Here is a 23322-nt window from a genome sequence, read left to right as displayed (position 1 = left end):
AGCAAAATATATAGTCATGTATTTACGAAACATATATTTAGAATTCACTTTAGTATTATGATAGCAACACTGGTAATTTTCCAAATTGCTTTAACACTGTAGATATATCAAGAAAACGTTGCCCAACTGATCACTATCTCTCTGTCTGTCTGTCTGTCTCTTTATAGTGGTCTTTTATTTTAATTGTGGAGGGACGTGGATTTTGGGGTATTTTAAAAAGTGACTTTGGGATTTTTTTTTTTAATCGGGGATTTTTCAGTTTTCCAATAGGGAACACCAGCAGTCCTGCTAGGGAGGCCAGTGGCAGGACCCTGCCTGCTCAGAGCTGGCACTTTGGACCCAGCTGGCTGTGGCTGACCTCCTGGCCAACTGGGGCCAGGAGGACATGCTTTGACAGTTCAAACCAGACCACCACATGGCTGGGCAGGGGGCACACATGGCAGCACTGCCACACAAAGGCCAACTCAGCAGCCACAGCCCACTGGCAGCTAGCCCAGAGGAGCAGATGCCTCATCTGGGTCTGGCAGGTAGGTAGCAGGTCACAGCCAGGCAGCAGCCCCCACTGCCAGACTGCTGCAGTGGATAAAGGGTGCAGGGAACTCTCGGGGCTGCTTCAGCAGTCCAGCTGGCACAAGAGGTAGTGTCCCCAGGTACCAACTGGCTGGGCCCCAGAAGCTCCTGAGAGCAAGTAGCCCTTAGCTACTTGTCAGGGCAGCTTTTTGTACTTATGGGGCCAGAACAGGGAAGCTTTTTATACTGCTGGGGACAGCACAGGTACTGGCCCAGGGCTCTAGCTCCCTCTGGAGATCCGGGAGGAGCTAGGCAGGGTTATTTTGCCCCAAGTGGCACAATTTGCTTCACAACAAAGTGCATGTCTGAGCACGTGTACTGAGGCAGAAACCCGGCTGAAATTTGCATTGCTTCTATTTCAGCTGCTACAAGTGCACATGCTTGCATGTGTGGACATGCCCTCTGTGTCTCCTTTGCCAGCTGCAGATGTACATTCTTAGGTGGATACCTTAACCCGTGGCCCTCTCAGATCCTCACCCTTACTGATATATTGGTCTTCATCTAAGATTCAGATACTGTGGGCATATAGAACATTTTTGCCATCATGCTAGACTTGTCCATATCACTTTTCATCAGTCATTGTGCTGCTGATTGATGCATTTTAATCAATTTTTCACAGTCCATAATGGTTTTTCATCCATATTTGATACTTCCAAGGCTCCAGCAAACTTCTCCAGCATCCTTCTTGAAAACATTATTAAATATCAACAGTATTCAGACCCAGCATCAACCCTTGAAAATATCTGTGAGGTCTCACTCTGAGGAGGACCTGTCCACCACAACTCCCCAATGCCCACTAGGTCAATACTTGCACAGTTTTTGGTCCATGAGAAAAATAACACCTACCCTATGGCGACTTATTTTTCTCACGAGTCCCATGACAAGACTCAATGGAAAGCACTCCAACCAAACCACAGCAGTCATCCAACATTCATTCTGCTAAAAGTCAGGGTCCTGGATGGTCATCTTGAAACAATTTATGTTCAAATATATATTTCTGCAGCACGTTCTGATCAGACTAAAAGTCCCTCACCCTCTTTAACACATGTTCTACCAACCATTTTGGAAGACGACAGCTTTCAAAAATGGGCAGCAGGAGCAACACATTGCATTCATCACAGGAGAGCTCTGTGCAGCTATTGCTTTTCTGCAATATCCTGCACTATCAGAACTCAATAAGTGAGCTCCTATACTTCCAGCTCTGGATTGCTGCAAGCTGCTTTACAGACAACAACTCAGTCTCCAGCAAGGAAGACTGTGGGTTAGTGGATCCAACATGAAACCAGTTTGATTTTCACGGCTGCTGCCACTGCAATATGGGAATGCTTATCTGCAAGGCTGGGGATAGTCCAGGCAGAAAGCTGTTTTGGGCCACGAAGGGCATCTGGATCCCTTTTGAAAATAATTCAAGCCTTGTATGCTTATTGACGCTCGTCAGAAGCTGAATGTCAGCATTTATGCCAGAAAAATGGAAACAGTTGCTTCTCTTGGAAAAAATAAGAGAGAGAGAGCATGAGAAAGGAGAGGGTTCAAAAACCTAATCACAACTGTTCTGCATGATCACTCAACACAGGACCCTTAAAGTTTCTACTTGCCAGCTCCTCAGCACTGCACTGTTTTCCCAACCACATGGCACAGCTGGAAGCACTGGATGTGTCCTTACCATTCTCCTGATTCCTCTCAAATACTCAACTACTGACCAGCAAATGACCAACAGGCCATATCACAGGAGGCTGAAACATGCTTCTAAGCATTGACAATGTGTCCGGGGGGGATGGGGGTGCACAGGCAAAGTGTTGGGGGGGGGGGGGGGCACATGCCCCTCTTGATTTCTGTGCCAACAGCAGAGCACAGGCACAGGGCTGCAGCCTGGCTGGATCCAGTGTCCAGCAGTGGTAGCAGTGTGGAGTTATGCCACTCACTCTCAACACTTAAATATAATTTATGCTTCCAAGGGATCCAAAAGGAGCTATGTCCAAATCTTTGGAATCAGAGGCTTAATAGGGGCTTCAGGGGTGAAGAAAGGGTGTAAAACTGGGAAGAATCATTAGGAAAGGGAATCCTCCAGGCTGTCATATATAGCAGAAAACCTCTTTTGCCAAGTAACAGAAAGGAACAATGGTCTGAAAGAAAATCAAACGTGGGGTTTAAAAGCCAATTCAGTAGCTGAGAAGGCTGGCCAAAGATGCTGCTTTTTTGGCTGAAACTTTAAAAGGCCAGTCAAAAAGCCAACAAAACCTTGAATGCCATGAATACGTCACGCTGTTCACTATGCCTCCCCAGTCCTCTCTTCCTCATGCTCAGCAACAACACTTTTCAGAACCAATTAGGTGAGAGCTTAGATTGTCTCAAAAAGAGTGCCAGCCCGCGTCCTCCGACAGGAGCGGAGTGTCCGTGTTCGCTGAAAAAGACTTGAAGGGAAATGAACATTTCTAGTTCTGTCGAGAGAGAGAGAGATTAGCAAACACGAGGCCTGCAGTTCTGGAGTTTGGGTGCATCGCTGCATTTTGCATGCATGTCGGCACGGGTTATTTCCTTCCTTTACAGTACAGCTGAAATAACGGTATTACCAGACTTTTGCTAAATCTCTTTTGCCTGTACAATCAATAGTGAAGCCTTTCATGGACCCAGCTTCCTCTTTCCCAGATGCTTTTTTTCATCTGCAATTAGCTAAAAGCATTGGGCCAGTCACTGGCTCCTAGTTTATTTATTTATTTTTTAAAAGGCCCATCTCTTGCTCAGCAGATGCTCAGTGCAACATTACACACTATTTCCACAGAGCACTTGAGATCCAATTTCCAGACACCTGTTACAGATACTGTGTACTCCCTTCAGTAACAATACCAACATTTACTTCAGGCTCACAAAGACTGGGAAGAAATGGCTTCAGGCAATACGTACAGGTGTGAAGGTTTAGGAACGTTAGACAGAATGCACGTGTACAAGGCCAAAGCAGGAAATTTAATACAAAACGACTCTGAACAAAAGCAGTGTTACAAGATGCAGGAAAGAGAAAAGCGTAACTCTAAAGCAGATCAGAGCACAGAATAGGAGTCACTGGCAGTGTTTTAATCCTAACACAAACACTACTTGCAGCCTTGGGAAAGCTACCAGTTTTGTCAGCAGATAAGGAGGGAACAAAGGGTTCATCATATGGTCACATGAGTGTTTTTCCCAAAAGCACATTTTGAGGTGGTACCCACTATCCCTCGGTTTTTTTGATCTGACCTGACACAAAGATCAAAGGGACAGGTTTGTGTCCGGGCAGATGAGTCCAAAGTGCTCTGAAATTTGAAGAGGTTACAGATCTTAGGTTTGATCTCACCTTTAAACAGAGAGCTACAGCATCACAAAGATGGCTTTGTAACACATTAAAATTTTGTCTCCATTAGTAACAGATCATCGCTAGTCCTAAACATTGAGGATAAAAGTGCTCCACTCCTTAGACTTTTGATCAATTCTGACCACTTCTTGCAATGCAACCCTCTTCTCTCTATCACGCAAGATGCAGTGGAAATGCATTACACTGAAACATCTGGATTTTTGCAGGAATCTTGATGCCATGCAGCAAGTGACAGGGACACACTTCATTTCCCAGGAGCAGAGTGGAGCAGTTCAGTCATTTCACCAGACCCATTCTGCAGGGCGCCCAAATGACACCACCCATGGAACAGCGTAGTAGGAAAGCAGATACTGGTATAGGGGCTGGGCCCAAAAGATCTGGTAATCTGTCCGCTGGAAATACTGCTGAGCATGTCAAACAGGTCCCATGTGAAAAATCACTTTGACAGCTTGGCTGATGATGAATAATAACAAAGGCACTACTCACAGCCTAAAGGTTTCCTTCTCATCTCCTGCCAAACACCTGCACTTCTACAGCCCACTCCTCCAAATGCATGGTCTCCCTTCCCCCCCTAGAAACACTCACCCTTCCTCCACTGTCACATTCTTAACAGAAAAGTAAAAGCAAGATTGGCCTAACAACCTCCAAGTTTCTTGGTATATCCCCAAATCATAACCTTACTCCTTTCTAGCCACAGGTTCCCAGTGTATTCCTTCCCCTTTGATATTCTTTGTCATGGGGAAAGATGTTCTTCTGCCTCAGTAATATATACAAGAGCACCTAACTACATAATGGGCAGTCAGGCTCAGCCATGCATTCCTGAGCCACGTGTGCTCTGGTTCCTCTTCAGCACCCAGAGCGTCGACTTTTATGGTGCACGGCTGCCCATGGCCAACAAAGCCAGAGGAATGAGGAAGGGCTTCTGCTACAAGCAAGCCTTGTAAAACCTAAACTACTTCAGCCCTTCCTATTGCCCCCAACCCCCTGTGTTTGAATAATAAAAGTCATGTCAGCTTTATAGATGGTGAAATCATGTCATGAAGCCACCAAAATACACAATCCAATAACATCCTACAGTTCAAGAGGGACCTATGCAATTACCTGCCTAGTGCCTAGCCTGCTGTTGTAACACAGGATGTATCCTACCATATCAGACCACTGCTCCATGCATGTCTGCGGTCAATAATTAAAATTCTTCAGAGGAATCAATCTAAAATACTTATATGGCCCCAACACTCTCTAGTACCTGAGCACTTCTCAGTCTTTAATTTATTTATCCTCACACCACTTCCATGAAACAGAGATATACTACAATCCCCATTACACACAGGGACGTGGGGCATAGGGAAACTATATGACATGCCCAGTGTCACAGAGGAGTTGGAGGCAGCACAGGAAAACCCCTCTAAGTGTCCTATTACCCAGGCTATCCCCAAACCATTGCACTTTCCTTCTCCTCAAATGTGTAGCCAACTAGCCACCATTGCAGCGTTGCGCAGCATGGGAAAAGATTCATTTTCAGACCATTGCAAGATACTGTTTGGAGCCTTTTAAACTCGAGTGCTGTCATCATCATTTTTCTTTTGAACTGCAGTGGCCCATTGAAATACAAGTCACAGATCAAATTCCCTCTCCAGGTACTGTACAAATACAAAACACAAAGACAATTCCTGCTCCAAAGAATTTAAACCCAGATCTCTAAAAATATTGGTGGGCATTAGACTAAGTATATTTAAATAGTTGTCCATCACAATCAGATTCAGAATATAAAGGAGAGTTTGGAGGTCACCAAGAACTCAGGGTAACATGAGTGAGATTATAAACTAAGAGTGAAAAATTCTGCATCTGAACATCTAGGTTGATTATAGATTCAAAGACAGGACTATCTGACTACTTCCCAAGACAAAACTACAATAAAAGCCCTACTATGTACCTTGCCTCCCAACCTATGAGACATAGCTTGGATGAGCACAGCGTGTGCTCGTTACAGAGAACCAAGAGGAAGCTCAGTTAAAGAGTTAAATTTTGTAATGAGTTTTGAAACTGAAGAACCTCCACTTTTTCCCTTCTCTTTGTGGGACCTATAGTCCTGCTACTCAGCACATTCTGTCCTCTGCAACCATGAGCCTTCCAATATCATTTAATACATAGATCACACCACAGCAATGTAAAAAGAGCCATTCTCTCAGATAGTGATAATCCAGTCTTACCAAAACAGAAGAGAGACCTGGATCTGGACTCTATATTCAAGAAAGAGATTAGAGAACCAGGGGTTATTCCTTCACAACTACCAGTGTTACTAAGCAGATGGGCTACCACACTTTATACAGCTGGAGCCTTCTCCAGGCTGTATGCCTTCATTTTTAGGTATGAGTAGGATCTTCATGGCCAGGTCTAAATTAAGGAAAAGAAGGTCTAGTCTTCTAGCCAGTTATCAGTGGACACAGGTATGTCTTTGCCTCTTTAGCTATTTAGTAGGTCTGTGCAAAGCTTCAGATCATGATTCAGATTGAGAGATGATTAGGATGATTCAGAGGCTGAATCTATGAATCCAGATCGAATCAAAGGAAGCTTTAGGCTTTCCAAATCGATTTGGAAAAGATTCAGAGATTCGGCCATAGGGTATAATGGGGAAATCAATGAAATTTATATAACTTGGTTGTCTTCGGGCTGATTCAGATGAAAGCTTACAGGGATGGTAGGCTCTGCTGTGAGCATGATGCGTGCCACGTTTCAAGGTGATAGGTGTAGGGGTTTCTGGGAAACTGCACCCCAAAGTTCTGAAAGCAAAACTCGTGTCACGTGTGTGTGTTAAGTCACAAGAGGGTGAAAACTGCAAGGGTGGTAACTCTTACTGAGACTACAAAGCCTGCCAAGTTTCAAGGAGATAGATGCAGGAGTTTGGGGGAACTGCAGCTCTAGCTGTGGACAAGCAAAGCTTGTGACACGGGTGACACTGTGTGTGTTAAGGCGCAGCTGGGTGAAAACTGCAGGCCTGCTAGCCCCTGATGAGGCCATGAAGCCTGCCTGCTGTCAAGGAGATAGATGCAGGGCTTCTGAGTTCTGGGGCCCTGCACCTCTGGCTGCTGACAGGCAAAACTCGTGTCATGGGTGCTTGTGAGACTGCGTCTGTCTTGGGACATTGGGGTGGAGGGTAACTACTGCAGGCCTGGCTGCTAAGCTATCATGTTACCAATCAGTCATGATTCACTCAGGGACCAGCTCAATACACAGTAGCTAGCTACTAGTAGCTACTAAATAATGAGTTAATGAGCAAGGATCAACACCTACAAAACCACAGACTAAGAAGCGGAAATAATCAATACAGACAATCAACTGCCCCAAGACAGAGACAGTCGGTCCCACGAGCACCCATGGCACGAGTTCTGTCTGTCAGGAGCTAGGGGTGCAGGGCCCCAGAACCCCCCTGCACCCATCTCCTCAACAGCTGACAGGCTTTGTGGCCTCAGCAGGGGCCACCATCCCTGCAGCTGTCACCCTGCTGCACCTTACGTAGTGTCACCCATGTCACGAGTTTTGCTTGTCCACAGCTTGAGGTACAGTTTCCCCCAAACCCCTGCACCTATCGCCTTGAAACTTGGTAGGCTTTGTAGCCTGACCAGGGGCTACCACCCCTGCAGTTTTGACCCCACTGTAGTTTTACACATACACATAACATGAGTTTTGCTTTCAAGAATTTGGGGTGCAGTTTCCCCCAAACTCCTGTACCTACCTCCTTGAAACTTGGCAGGCTTCATGCTTGCAGCAGAAGCTACCATCCCCACAAGTTTCATCCAAATCAGACAAGAAACAACAAAGTTATAGATATTTCATTGATTGCCCGTTATACCCTATGGCCGAATCTCCAAATTGGCTCCGAAGCTTCAGAGCCGATTTGACCAAATCGAAGTAGGGAACTGATTCGGAGCTCCAGACTGAATCACTGGCATCCAAATTGGCCAAATCCAAACCTGAATCCAATAGTTCTCTATTCGCACAGGCCTGCTATTTAGGTATTAATAGTCCTATTCCTGGTTCTGCCACTGATTTGCCAACATGACATGGGGCCTGTTTCTTACAAGAAAGTCTTTGGTTCCAGCCTCCCCATCTGTAACATGGAGTTACAATTAAAATTTTCCCACTCTGAAAAGAGATAAGACCTCATCGGAAAGCCAGGTTTACAGTAATTCTACCTCTTGAGATTAGAGATTGCGGGCATCACATGAAGCATCTAGGAACACTAGCTCAGCCTTAAAAAAGGGCCGCCATAGCCTCTGATATAGCAACATGTGTTACTGCTGGCCAGCAATTCAAGTTGTATGCATTGCAGCCAGCAGGGAATACGATGAGGCTTTAAAAAGCATTAAAACATCAAAGACTTTTAATATACCTTTCCTAACATTATGTCGCAGCAGCGTGCAACCCTAATAAAGAAGAAGTAATAAATACAGAACATACTGAATCCATTTCATGCTAGGACAGCTTCAGCTGGAACTGTCACTGGCTTGGAACACGTTTCCTCTTAGCATGCCTGCTCTTCTTTCCATGTGGTTTTAATTAGGATTGCTTTCCCCCACCCCCTTAATGGCAAAGCTCTTGAATGTAGGTTAGGATGAAAAAAAAACCCCAACAACCCAATGCTTGAAATAGAAAACCACAGATTAGGAATCCCAGTGCAGTCCATCGGCCACTCCTCTCAGCTTTGATCTTTAGCAACGCTGAAAGATGTATTTAAAGGCAGGGTATTTTGGAAACCTGGGCTTGTGAAAGGGGAAAACTGCCCCTGCTCCTGTCCCTGCTGTTTGGCAAAACACGTCTCTCTGCTCCTGGGTGAAGCCCCTGCAGGAAGTCTGCCAGTGAAGTTATAGCAAATCAAAGCTATGTTCCAGAATACATAGCACATTGTCTCGCCTTAGCATTCCCTGCCCCACACACATCTATTAAGAAGGTTGTGTCCCCAGTCCATTTCATGGCTAGTCCACATAGAAAAGGAATTGCTTCTTGTTGCTGCCAGGTAATGAAAGTCCCCTAGATGAGAAAGGGTGGGCACCCGTGCTTTGGTGTGCATTTCTAATAGGGAGGCAAGTACAATTTTATCTTGCTGCTCCTCAGATTTGGCATTGAGTGATGATAAGCTCTTCACTCCTTTGGTCTTTGGGATGATTAATGTATGGGAAGATCCTAGGACCTTTTAGGACTCACCAGAAGCCAGTTAATTAAAACCACCAAACCAAAACTCCACATACCCAACTTACATGTGTTCAAGACATAAACATGCCTAGGCTAAGTAACCACTTGGCCTTACTGCCAGTGCCCTTACCCACTCTCCCCAAGATTGCTCCCAAAAGTGAACAGTTTAAGTTTTCCTAGAGCTTTTAACTGAGATGGGCTTGTCCGAGACTCACCATGAACGCCAGCCTGTCCTCCTCAGAATTCCTCCAGAGGACAATGGTAGGTACCCCAGGGCTGCCTGCAGGGCCAGGATCTCCAGGGACACCTGTTTGCCCCATTGGTCCGGGATGCCCCTTAAAAAAAGAAGAATGCTCTCAATACAGGATTGGATTTGGGAACCCAAACTACAAAGCCAGCTTTTGGGAAACTCAGATATGAACTTCAATGTCAAGCCCTGAGAACAAAATGCGGTTAAACCAATCCCCAGATGCGAGCAACCAGGAGTGAACTTTGACACTTGCACTGAACACAAACAAATGTGAGGAATACAGTCATATTTCGCTGTATGTAACCCAACCCACACAGAGAGAAGGAAACTGTACTTGAGTTACTAAACAGCACTTACCATCAGTATAGGTCTCAAACATAGAAAACAGGTCAGGTTCATACATGGAGTGTGAGGCTGAATCGCTGTACAAACACCAGAGTGGTTTTTGAACTACTTGCTTTATTCTGACACACCACAAGGTTACCAAGGAAGGATAGTAACATTATCCCCATTTTACAGATTGTGAAACTGAGTCACAGATAACTGGATTGACTTATCTGAAGTCATCCAGCAGGCCAATGGAAAAATCCAGGTCTCCTGAGTTCAAGCCCAGTGTTCTGTCCAACAGGCAGCACAGCTTCCCTGCAGCTTGGCCAGACTAGTACTGCATGTGACATCTGCACCGCTCTGCCCAGGTCTCTCTCCAAAGTGGCACAGTAAGAGGTATTGATCTCAATAAAATTACTATACCCCTTGCCACCCCCCAAAGCATCTATTCGACTGTAAGCGCTGTATAGATCACCTTAGGTATACAGATAAACTACACTGAATGATGCTAGATCAAATATATCAAGCAGCAAAATCACTATTATCCATGTACCAGAATAGCCAAAATTGTAGGCCACATCTGAAAAACCAACATCCCTTTGTGGCCTTGTTGGCTGCATTTTCAAGCACTGCCCTTTCATGTAACTTCCTTTTTAAGAAAAGGCATGGTCATTTAAAGCTATCATGGGAAACACTACAAGGAGACTGGATAGTCAGGAAGACTAGGATTTAACAGTGCCAAGTGCTGAAGTTGGAGTCTAAAGCTGAAACACCAGGTGCTGTGCCAGGACACAACCTTCGGACAGCCTCTCTGGAGTGGTGAAAGGGAAATACATATGAATGGTCCCTCCTCCTTGCAGTGATTTGTAAGAGGCTAAATCTGAAGCAAACTATAGCATGTGCAACAGTGCTGGAGCAGTGTCCACTTCTTCCAAGCTCAACCAAACTTTTGGGCATCTTTACCAATGACACATTTGTAATAATCTTGCCCAGTGGCTAAAGTCTCCCTTCATAGGCCCTTCATAGTGGTCAAAATGATACACAGCACTCCACAAAATCAAGAGGGATACATTCACCTTGCAGGTCAAGCAGAAGCTGAGAGGCTACTCCTGAAGCATGATAATTTATGTAGTTGAAAGACTAGGATCACCTGTGCACAGAGCATTGGGCAGAAACTTGTGGAACCTGGGTTTGATGGTTAGCTCTGCTGCTGCCCTGACAGGTGACCTTGGGCAAGTCACTTCACCACTATGTGCCTCAGTTTCCCTAGTATGTAAAATGGAGATAATAATCCCAACCTCCCTTTGACATTTAGTGGTGGTTCAAGGTAAAGCAAGTAGCTGAGACACTTGTTTGTACAGAAATAAAATCTCAAAAACGTACACACCAATCTCATCCTAAAACATCCAGTCAAAATTGTGGTACTGTTGTCCCCTTCCAAATCCAAGTATTGGGCCAGTAGGGATACTGGTCTTTTTAGAAATGCACAGACGCCTTCTTCTTAGGAGGAATGGTTGAGCTGTGCTGCTCTTGGGATCTACACCACATCTAACAAACTTCATGCATTTTCCAGCTTACTCACTTTGTCTCCTTTTGGCCCCATTGGTCCACGTCTCCCCGGACAACCCTGAAAAGAGAGCACAAACCGGAGATGAATCTCTCAGCTGTGTTTGTTCCCCTTGCTCCCCTTGGGAAAAAGTCTGAAGCAGCTGGACCGGAAGAACCATCTCGACTTGTGGAGAGCCCCCAAGTGGGTCAGCCAACACAGTTTGCTGAGCAGAGCTACTGCCAACCAAGACCAGAAAGCAAATAACTCACCTGGAAGGGCTGAGCTTCCTCAGCTAAGAGAAAACCAATAGCATGAATAACACAAACCCCCATGGGATGGATACCATAGCACAGAGGAAGCGCAAATAATTGTATTCTATGCCCTCCATATGAAAGAATAATTTCTATTTGGTCAACTGATGCGAGCAGGGCATCTCTGTGCTGCGAGCATTTTATCATTCAGTAAGAAAATGGAACCAAGACATCAGACATGCAGCACTGGTGGGACCAAAGGGGAAAAAAAAAAGAGCCCAGTCCAAGCCACATGGCTGGACAGTTGTTTGGATCAGGGTCTAGACATTTGTGGTTGTTCCTTTCTCAGTGGTTTAGCAAAATGAGCAGATTTTTTTTCTGACCAAAAAATAGATTCTACTTCAGGGATTCCCAGCCCAATTCTCTTTGCAAAAATAAATTCTGCCTGGAGATCTCTGAATGTCTTAAAGAAAGCTACCTAGAAGGCAATCGATCTGTGTAGCTACAGGGCTTGTTGAAATGGAAGGTTCTGGTCCTGGCGCATCCCTTGGCACAGCACATTTTCATTTCTGTCTCCAGTTCATTGCATGCTTGCTGGGTTTAATTATATTGTTCTCTCTCTGTATCATATGCTTGTAAACAGCTTTATTTGAATATGGTGTGTGAGCCTGGGAGCTGGAGATCAGGCTATTTTAGTCCTGGATTATTTGGATGCTTAACAGACAAGAGATACCATTTTCACAGGGGCCTAATTGACTTAGAAGTCCAAATCCTATTTTCAGAAATGTTTTAGGAAGCTCAGAAGCCTTCCACAGATCTGTCTATGAATCTAAGTCTCATTAATACTGGATTACAAGGGCAGAAAGAAATGTTTTCCTCTTGAAAGTCTAAATCACTTTTGAAAATGAAACTTTTGCTCCTCTGGAGCCATTAAAAACATTACCTCCTTTGATAGTTCCAGGATGCGATTTGTAAGAGGTTTCGTGTGTTGTTGGGGGGTTTTTTCCTCCCGTAAAAAAAAGAATGAAGTGCAGTAACCATTGGGACTTGCACCTCCATTTTCTGTTTCATAATGAAGAAAGCCCTCTTATCTGAAGTTGTCTAGCCAAAGAAAACCCAAGGTGAAATCTTTAGCCACTGTAAGTCAGCATAGCTCCACTGAAATCACCAGATCTGTGTCCATTTATGCTGGTTGAGGAGCTATCCCACAACAAACCAACACGCACATACATGCAACGCGAGGGACTACTACAGTTGTGAGTTTAGTCAACGCGGAAAGCAAACACCCTGGGTCTTTAGGGTAAGCAGCACTTGCACGCTCCGGGTCTGGGGATTCTTCCTGAGCACAGCTTCAAGCCATGCCAGGGCATGGTGGCTTTGTGATGTGAATCATGCTTTACTAAGGACAGAACAGAGGCCACCACGCTCACTTGACGTGACAGTTTAGTTAAAGGGGGCTACTGACCAGGGGGATATCATCCAAAAGGAAAAATACAGAAGATTTCCTGTCCTGCTGAGTGGGAAAGGAAATGAGGGGCCTTGTTAGACCTTACACTGTAAGTCGAGCAAATATGAATCAGCTTAGTGCTGTTTGCCTTAGTGGAGCAGTCACACCTTAAGGCAAAAAACCATCTCCAACTGTCCTTCCCCTGCACAGCTGGAAGCCGGGTACCGCCTTAGCTCCGAGGGGCCTGATCATTTTGGGATCTCAGGTAGCACACGGCTGGCCAGCAGCCTGGGCAGAGGCGGCACAGGGGGAGGTGACTTGCCAGCTAGCCAGTCACTGTCTGAGGGGCCCGATCCTTGACGGAGCTGAGATGCTGCCTGGCTGGCTGGCAGCCAAACCAAAGCAGCACAGGGGAGAAGGCTTCAGAGAAAAAAAAGGATCAGGCCCCTCAGAGCTCAAGCAATGAGGCAGTCCAGGCAGTGGTGGTCGGCACTGTGTCCGCAGGGTGCTCCAGAGCTGCAGCACTCACTGTGCCCAGTGGGAGCAGTGAGAGGGTCCTGCCCCTAGCTCCTAGTCCTGCTCACGCTCATCCAGTCCATAGTGGCAAGCCACAGCCGTGCAGGTGAAGAACAGCCAGAGATGGTTTTTCACTTAAAATGCAACTGCTTCACTACGCCGAACAACACCAAGCTGATTCACATTTGTTCAGCTTACAGCGTAAGGTGTAACAAAGCCCAAACAAGGTTCAAAGAGGCACAGACTGCCCCAATATCCATCTCTGGACCACCAAGATTAGTGAAAATGACCTATCACACTTCTCTACTTATACTGACCACTTACATTTCAGGGCAGCTGCTTTGGCACAAAGACAATGCAAACAGCACTCTCAAGGCAAGTCCATCATCTGGGATACGGTATTGGAACAGTGTTCGAAATAGCAGAAAACATTTCCAGGCGTTGTGTTTCCCTGAACCCGGGCATTCTGGGCATAAGCACAGTGTGACTTTCATATGGCACACATTTGTTCTGAATGACAGCCACCTTGTGGGAGTTTATCTTTGACTACAGTCCTCTCGAAAACACATGAGACTTGAAGTGCTATTGGACACTTTTGGCTGACATTCAGGAGCTGGGTCTTACTGAAGGGAACTGGAGTGGGTAAAACAGAAAGCAGCCTTGGGCTCTTCAAATGCAACACAGCAGACTCCCAATCCTAACAGCTTTTGGCATGAGCAAGCATTGCTGATTATTTGCGCTAGTTGGCCATTTAATGAGCCATGTATACAGAGCCCCTGGGAGAGAGAGACCTCCACACAGAAGCTCAAATATATAAGAATGAAGGGTGCTTGGCTGTGGGCATAAGCATGTATATTGTGTCAACAACTATGGTATCTGGGCAATGAGGCCAATATTATATGCTTAACTTTGACTAATGGTGCTCATCATTTTTGGCTAGTGGGCTAGATGGGCAGTTCCCAACCCCTCTGCAGGCTGGATATGGCCGATAGACCCAATCCGGTGCCCAGGATGGGCATGGCAGGACCCCACCTGGGCATGCAGAGGGGCAGCGCAGCTCCATGGGGGATGGGGGTTTGGCCCAGCCAGTGACCAGGGAGCCAGTAAACAGGGGCTGCAAACAGGGTAAGCAGTTTGCAGGCCAGTTCCTCTCCCCCACCCCTTTAATAGGCAAGTCTTTCAGCTTGGCATGAGGATGCAGGAAAAAAAGAAATCCTTTGGGGACAATAAGCAATGAACAGGACAGCTTCCCAGTGAGTTTGCTAAGGAAGGTGTGCTTGGAAGAAGAGCAGTAAGAAAGAGAAGGCAGATTAAGAGACCCAGGGAAATGGCTGGAGGACGTCACAATGTCAGAGCCACTTCCACTGCCTCTGCTTGCACCTGTGAGGTTTTTGTCCAGGCAGGACCGCTCACCATTGACGCTTCCACCCAGGTCAAGGTTTGACGCTGTGGAAACCACAGCTTGCAGGTTCCTTCCAGTAACAGCCAGGAGCTCCAGTATGGAACTGGAGACAGGCTTGTTGAAAGTCTCTGGGTTAGAGTCAGAGGGGAGAGAAACATGAGTGATGCTGTGGTGAGGGTCTGCTATAGACCACCAGACTGGGAGGAAGTGGTGAATGAAGCTTTCTTCAAACAGCTAGGAGAATTTTCCCAACTACGAGCCCCGTTTCTCATGGGGGAATTCAAACACCTTGACATCAGCTGGGAGGGCAATACAGCAGTGCGCAGGCAATCCACAAAGTTTTTGGAGAGTACTGGGGACAACTTGCTGGTGCAAGTGCTGGAGCAGCCAACTAGAGGCCATACTCTTCTTGACCTGCTGCTCACAAACAGGGATGAATTGGTGGGGAATGTAGTATAGTGGACAGCAACTTGGGCAGCAGTGACCACGAGATGATTGAGTTCAGGATCCTGAGGAAAGGGAGGATGGAAAGCAGCAGGATAAGGACCCTGGGCTTCAGAAAAGCAGACTTCGGCTCACTCAGGGAACTCATGGGCAGGATCCCCTGGGAGGCCAATCTGAGGGAGAAAGCTGTTCAGGGGAGCTGGTTGTATTTTAAAGAAACCTTTCTGAAGGTGCAGGAATGAACCATCCTGATGCACAGGAAGACTAGCAAGTATGGCAGCAGACCAGCTTGGCTTAGCAGGGAACTCACAGTAAACTAAATCACAAAAAGGAAGGTTATAAGAAGTGGAAACTTGGATAAATAACTAGGGAAGAGTATAAGAGCATTGCTTGGGCATGCAGCGATGAAGTCATGAAGGCCAAAGTGCCATTGGAGTTGCAAGGGATGTGAAGGGTAACAAGAAGGGTTTCTACAAGTACGTTGGTAGCACGAGAAGGATCAGGGAAAGTGTGGATCCCTTACTGAACGGGGGAGGCAACTTTGTGACAAAAGATGCAGAAAAGGCTGAAGTGCTCAATGCCTTTTTTGCCTCAGTCTTCACAGGCACGGTCAGCTCCCAGACTACTGCACCAGACAGCGCAGTTTCGGAAGAAGGTGAGCAGCAACACTATTTGAAAGAACAGGTTAGGGACTATTTTGAAAAGCTGGACATGTACAGATCCATGGGATGGACAGGATGCAGCCAAGGGTGCTGAAGGAGTTGGCTGATGGAACTGCAGAGCCATGGGCCATCATCTTTGAAAACTCATGGCGATCAGGAGAGAGGTCCTGGATGACTGGAGAAGGGCAAAAATAATACCCATATTTAAGAAAGGAAAAAAAGAGGATCCGGGGAACTACAGACCATTCAGCCTCACCCTCAGTCCCCGGAAAGTTCATGGACCAGATCCTCAAGGAATCCATTTTGAAGCACTTGGAGGAGAAAAAGCTGATTAGGAACAGTCAGCCTGGATTCACCAAGGGCAAGCCATGCCTAACCAACCTGATTGCCTTCTGTGATTAGATGACTGGCTCTGTGGACACAGGGAGACCAGTGGATGTGGTGTACCTGCATTTTAGCAAGGCTTTGGATACAGTCTCCCACAACATGCTTGTAGGGAAGCTAAGAAAGTACAGGCTGGATGAATGGACTGTAAAGTGGATAGAAAGCTGGCTGAAGCTCTGAGCTCAGAGAGTAGTAATCAATGGCTCAATGTTTAGTTGGCAGGCAGTATCAAGTGGAGTGCCCCAGGGGTGAGTCCTGGGACCAGTTTTGTTTAATGTCTTAATGGAAGATGGGATGGAGTGCACCCTCAGCAAGTTTGCAGGTGACACCAAGCTGGAGGAGTAATAGATATGCTGGAGGGTAGGGCTAGGATTCAGAGTTACTTAGACAAATTGGAGGATTGGGTCAAAAGAAATCTCATGAGGTTCAACAAGGAGAAGTGCAAAGTCCTGCACTTAGGACAGAACAATCCCCTGCACCGGTACAGGCTGGAGGCTGACTGCCTGGGCAGCAGCTCTGCAGAAAAGGACCCCCACGCCACCCCCAGGAGTCCAAGCAGTGGTGGGGAGCCCGCCCCCATCCTCCCCCATCCCCATATGAGCCACCTGCAGCCCTACCCGCCAGGGCCCTGAGGCCACGCATTGCAGCCTCAAGCCCCAAGCACCACCTGGCTGGGCAGCAGCAACAGCCCCAGCCCTGCCCAACTCCCTCCCTCACTATGGGGTCCTCAATTCCTGCTCCCCCTCCTGCCAGACTTACCTGTGGAAGCTGCTCTCCAGGCTGCCTGGTGGCCATATGTGTGTGCACGTGCGCACATCCACATGGCACACCCTGCTGACTGCAGCCTGGCAGAGTTACAGGCTGAAACTCTGCCAGGCTGCAGAGGGGCTCTTTGCAACAGTGGAAAATCCATGCATTTCTCTGTTAAAATGAGAAATCCACGTTTTTCTCAGTTAAAGGGAGAAATATACATTTTTTCCCCCCATTTTTCTGTGAGAAACTGAAAACCTGGATCCCTGGTCCTAAGGTATAGCCAAATGTAAACAATAGACACATAGCAATTTTAATAATATTCAGGTCCACATAAAAACCATTCCTTTCCTATGCTTTTGCCTAACAGTCCCAGGTTACAAACTCTGCTGTTATATTTCAGCTCCTCTATCTTTCTGCATTATGATGGACAGTGAATTAGTTAGAGCAGCATCTCCTCTCCCATATCAAGGAATAATCTCCATAAATACACAATATAAATGCCATCTCTGGCCGGACAACCTGCAGACAAATACATATTAGTCCTGATTTGTGAGAGACAAAAAAAAAAGAGGAAGGCTTGGCAGTTACTGCGAAATGCAAGAGTCACTACGGCATCAGCTAAAATTCGATACCATAAATCTCTCTTCCCTTCAAAGCCTCTCAAGTTTATATCACTCCAAGCAGGAAAAAAAATGGGATTAATGTGCCAGGAAAAAATGGACTAAAAGGCTATAACATTTCAGGATAGAAAATTAAAATTGATCCAAAGCGTCTATTAAAAAAGAAAAGTCATACTTTTCTCTGCAAATCACACGTAGTGTCACTCTGGAACATGCTTCTTCATCTCTCACACTGGCCCCACAATTGCAATTGCTCATGACATGAAACAACGGATAACTCCTTAGGGAAAACTAGAACTATGCTTCTGCCTTTCCTCTTCAGGAGAACATGCTGCCCTCTAATGCCACATGCTCCCACATCAGAGTTCAGCTCAAGTCCACAAAACATGTTTGTGAATTTAAATAAGCAGAGCTAAATTTGACTGGTCAGGAAGACAGATTGCAGTGTAACCTGCTATGGGTATCCTCACCACCACTTAGCACAGGAACCAAATTAACATGTGGTTTCCCGCACCAGCACCAACCACTGCTCGCAAACCAGGCTGCGCTCTACTGCCTTGCTGAAGGCACTAAATCTGCCGGCTGATGGGGCAGACCCCACCACTTTTTAATTTCATCAGTTCGATGACTAGCTGCAGGCTGAGATTTCCAAACCCAAATGTCAGACTGTGCGCTTCATTAAATGGAAGTTAAGGGACTTCTCAGTTTTCCCAAAAGAAAGAGAAACTTGAGTTGATCCATTTACTTAAGGAATCAGGAATGTACAAACCTGGAAGCAAAGACTTGGAAATGAAATAAGCAGAAGTCAGAGCATAAAAGAGCAGGAAAGAAAAGAAATGACAGTGAGGGCACTCTGGAGACACAGGACAACTGAACATGCAAGAGAGAGAGAGGGAACTTGCTCCATCTCCAGAAGGACAATTCCCCCCTTTGTCCTAGCAGCCACTTCTCTGAGTCCCCGCAGCTGTGGGAAGTATCCCTCACACGTCTACATGCATTCAGAAGGAGGAGTGTGACTTAACAGTTAGGGCAGACAAGGTTCATTGGGTATCTTTTATTGGACCAACTCAAATAGTTGGAAAAATTCTTCTTTGCAAGCTTTTGGGTACAAATACCCTCTGTCAAGCTGAGGAAGCATCTGCAGATGGTCTGTGCTCTTCCTGGATGGAATAGTAAAGCAGCCAGAGGCCAGTACATATGCAAGAAAGCCAGTACAATTTACACCCCTGACTTCAGGGTTAAAGCCCTCTGCTGGGAGCCAGGACTCCTGGCTCTAATTCTAGACTCAGTGACTTTGGGCATCTCATTCTGTCAACTTCCAGTTTCTTTGAGTATAGCATCAGTATTATTCACAATTTACATTGCAGTATCACTTTGATGCCTCTAGCAGGAATAGGAGGCCAGATTATGAAATCCCTTAAAGTTTACAATCTAAAAAGAGAGCATATGGATAAAGGGTGGAGGTGGGGGGTGCAGGGCAGTGGTAGAGGGAGAGAGAAGAGAGACACAGAGAGGAGAAATAATGTAGTGAACATAATCCATCACGTCACTGGCCGAGATGAGAATTTCATCTCTCTGTTTTAGACCATCATCAGAGAGCACCTTCCATGTAAAATTCAGTAGCAACAGTAAAGTCCATAATGCACGTCATGGACATCCCAGTATTCCTCCATTTTGAGGGCAAAGACTGTGCTTGCACTTAGGGTTTTGTTTTACTAATATATTAGTTAATTTGTTTTAGGGATGTATAGGGAAAGGGGAGGTAGATTTAAAGGTAATCACTACAGTCTCTCTTTGAGACAGTGCATGTGCATCCATGTGTAAGGACCGAATGTCTGAATGCCCACAGACAACTGGAGCTGCCCATCCTCCACCTAGATCAGGGACTGCAACTTCCTCTACTCACATATGTTTCTTTCATCTCACTAATCTCCTTATTCAATGACTGATGCAAAGCAGATGAGAAGTCAAAACTCCTCCTGAAGTACTGCAACAGTCTAGATGTGAACTGCAAACTTATCATATGTTGGATGCTTGGAGACCGCAGAGGTGTGTTTCCAAGTCAATTGGAGCATATAGTTTTCCCCCTATTCTTGAGTAATGTGCTTGGTAATCACACCTGTCCCTTAAAGCGAAGCTTCTCTGGGGCTCTGCAAGGTAACTGGGGCATTGTCAAGGTCTGGTCTCTCCATGTGAGCCATAAGATTTTCCAAGTAGATGGAGCATATGCACAATGACTTGATAGCAGGACAGCTATACAGGCTGATGTACGCTGAGCAGGTCTGATAGTTACACTGTGAAGGGCCGTCACTGAAAACCCAACCAAAACAATACAGTTCTTACGCCTGTAATCAGTTTTTGCATTGCACAGAGTCTGTGCTTCATCTATCCAGAAAGATGCAACTAAACTTGGGGGCAAGTTACAGGCCCCAACTGGTACAGAATCTGGCTTCTTGTCCCATCCAGATAGCTCGAACACATCAGGTCTGTGCTCAAATCCAATCACTTGCTTCCATCCACTTAATGACTTGATCCTAATTTGAAACATAATTAAGGACAGGTTTAGGGCAGCACAGCAGGAGGCCTCGTGAGCTCACTGCCCAAGGAACAGCGCTTGCAGCAGGCTTATTCGGCAGCAGAGACAGGGAGGGAGGGAAATCACCCACAAGATGACAGTGGGGTAGGAGACAAGAGGATTGTATGGCAGCAGGTACGGAGGGATGGCCTGCACAGTAGGTGCGAGAGATTGGGTCATACTACTTGTGAAGCAGGGGACCTATACAGGACAGGTCCTGGGGAGCGTGTGCAGCCCCTGCAGCCTGTGTGAAGTGTGGCCTGTGACTTGTGCATTGTGCGACCCCAGCCACTCCAACGCTGGACAGCCCTGGTTTAGAAAACCACAGGTCAAAACACCTGGTCAGCCCTGCTCTAGAGCACCTCCACACCTCGCAGCTGTGGAGAAGCATTCTCAAGTCAAGGGGACATGATCTACAGATAAGAAACCAGTCTGATGCCTTTCTTTGAAAGGCTTTTCCATAGGCTCCTTCTGTCAGGACTGATCAAGAAAATGCTTCCTTAATTTCCAGACCCTGAGCAATACTGACCTTGCCTTCAATGAAAAAAAAAAAGTCTTCTTAGTTGAGTGTTGACTGCAGAAAGGGAATACATCAGCCTTTATAGAGCCTTTTCTTGATTTTACATGGAAGGTCCTAGGATTCACTGTAATGGGTGGTTATACAAAACCCTTAAATGAAACCAAACGGGTGCTACACATGAAAGAGAAAATGATTAATGAACCTGATCAGCCTTAACTTTGGATGTATTACTTTGGCATGGAAATCAGCAACCTTTACACCATTCAAATGCAGTTTTTCAGGCAGGTATACATGCATCTGTGCACACCCCCACTAATTAACATTCTTGGTCATGCTGTCCTGTTTTTCTTGCTAAGCCCCTCTCTATTGCTTAGGCTATAGTGCCACATACAAATGATTTGAGGATTAATTTCTTATTCTCTGCTGCCTCAAAGGAGCCCATCTCCTTATGTCTTGCTTAGTTGACTATGACAAACCAGCCAGGTATGAAAGTCACCTCTTTCAATGTTAAACACAGAGGAAGAGGAAAGATTTCTAAGCAGCATTCATTTCTCAAAATGCTGCCTTTTCTTTTCTTTGGCATCCTATAAGTCCAGAAACAGGCTTTTCTTTTTTTAACTAGAAAATGACATTTGAATGAAATTGTTCTTTTATGAAACAGTACTGATTCTGAAAAAGCTTCCAGTGAAAAACAGTGAAGCAAACATGACCTTTCTGAAAAAATACATTCAGAAAAAATAAATGTGAAGTTTCAAGATGAAACTTTTGTTTAGTTTCTTGCCTTTTCCACAGCTATTATTTGTACTGCATGCCATGCTGTGTCCCTAGTAGTGCATAACATGACATACCCTCCCATTAAGTACTGTTGAATAGGACAAAAAATAAAAAATATTTGAAAATTAAAATTCCATTTTGAAATCAAACTGGATATTTCCCCCTCAACTGACATAGTACAAACAGAACTTTTGGGGGTATCTTATTCAGAATGAAAATTATTTTCAAAATCCTGCCATGTCCTGCAAAATGGAAATTCTGAGTTTCAGACACTTCTGCTTTCACAAGCCTCAACCTCCTTTTCCATGATAGTACAAACTTTAAATCCAAATGCAAATCAGAGCTATCAGCTAATTATCTCTCAGGCCTGTTCTTCACCTCCCTTCTTCCCCCTCTTTGCAAATGAGAACATAACCCTGCTTTCTTCTACTGAGCTACTTTTAAAAAATGAAGGCACTTAATCCAATCCCTCTGCTATTTGTATGATAATTCTACAAGTATTATTAGGCAGTAAAAACCTGCATGAAGATTTATGATAGACCTACACTTAAAACGGTTCCACCCTCATTCCACTCTGCTGCAAAGACCCTTCTTGAGCCTGTCTCAGTGCAGGGGGATGGACTAATTGACCTTTTGAGATTCCTTCTAGCCTTGCATTTCTATGATGCAATGCAAGACAAATGTTTCCATTTCCCTCCAAAATGCCCACATTCTCCAGTGCTCTTTTCAAGAGACGAGAACCAAAACCCAAGTGCCACTGAGTGTTGAGATTTTGAAACCTGCTTCCAACCCACACTGGACTGACCGCCCCCCCAGAAATACTTGTGGACATTTTCACAGGGTGGATGTGGATGTGTGGAACTGGGAACAGGGAAGTGGGGACAGAGAGTGCACTGGCCTGGCCCAAGCTCAAGGCCCTGCCCTTCCAGAGTTGAAGTGATGAAGGACTTGAACCTGAGCCTCCTACATCCTAAGCCAGGTTCAGAAACACAACTTGCACTCTCTCCTTTGATGCAATTCTCTTTCTCTCAAAAAAAAAAAAAAAAAAAAAAAAAAGCTGGTTGCCAACTTTTATGGAACCACTACCTCTCTGTAAAATACTTGGACGGAACAGCATAACTTGGTTCAAATGTCCTGATCAACTCTAAGTCCACACAACAAGAAGTCAACTTCCATCCAGCTGCCAGTCCTCTCTTTCCTCTGTGTTGACCACTTCTCTGACCCAACACCCTTCCAGGTGAGGGAGCCCTCTGATGCTGGCTTCTCCAACCCTGCCTGTCTCAACAGTCTTTGTGCACCAGTTGTTACTGGCGAGAGAGAAGAACGGCTGTAAAACGAGAGTAAGAAGTACGAGGGTTCCTGTTCCTCTTCCCTCACCCGAGATCTCATCAGGGTGCTCATCAGGATCTGGGGGAACGTCTGTTCACCAGAGCGCCCCAAGGGATTACGAGGTCGATGGTCACAAACTCCACTGTGACCGATTCAGGCTGGACATAAGAAAGAACTTCTTCACTGTCCGAGCCCCCAAGGTTTGGAATAGACTGCCACTGGAGGTGGTTCAAGCACCCACTTTGAATGCCTTCAAGACACATTTGGATGCTTATCTTGCTGGGATCCTATGATCCCTGCTGACTTCCTGCCCCTGGGGCAGGGGGCTGGACTCGATGATCCTCCAGGGTCCCTTCCAGCCCAAATGTCTATGAAATCTATATCCTTTCTTGGTGCATGCCTTCTTTTGCTACCCA

The 23322-nt window shown here is 45.8% G+C and overlaps 1 protein-coding gene across 1 annotated transcript in view; it reads right to left on the bottom strand.

The window, feature by feature from the left end:
- The window catches only part of LOC109313841 (collagen alpha-1(I) chain-like), a 152225-nt gene that overhangs the window by 78744 nt on the left and 50159 nt on the right, over positions 1-23322 (bottom strand). The window contains exons 6-7 of the mRNA XM_019540611.1: positions 11263-11307; positions 9319-9438 (exon numbers count right to left, since the gene is read on the bottom strand). Coding sequence (XP_019396156.1) covers positions 9319-9438; positions 11263-11307 — 165 coding nt within the window. The remainder of the gene's footprint in view (positions 1-9318; positions 9439-11262; positions 11308-23322) is intronic.

The sequence above is a fragment of the Crocodylus porosus genome, unplaced genomic scaffold (genome assembly GCF_001723895.1).
Source record: "Crocodylus porosus isolate Cpor-Errol unplaced genomic scaffold, CroPor_comp1, whole genome shotgun sequence".
In the NCBI taxonomy this organism is placed as follows: Eukaryota; Metazoa; Chordata; order Crocodylia; family Crocodylidae; genus Crocodylus; species Crocodylus porosus.
Note: the sequence above shows the minus strand (reverse complement) of the source record. Positions and strands in the feature narration are given on the sequence as shown.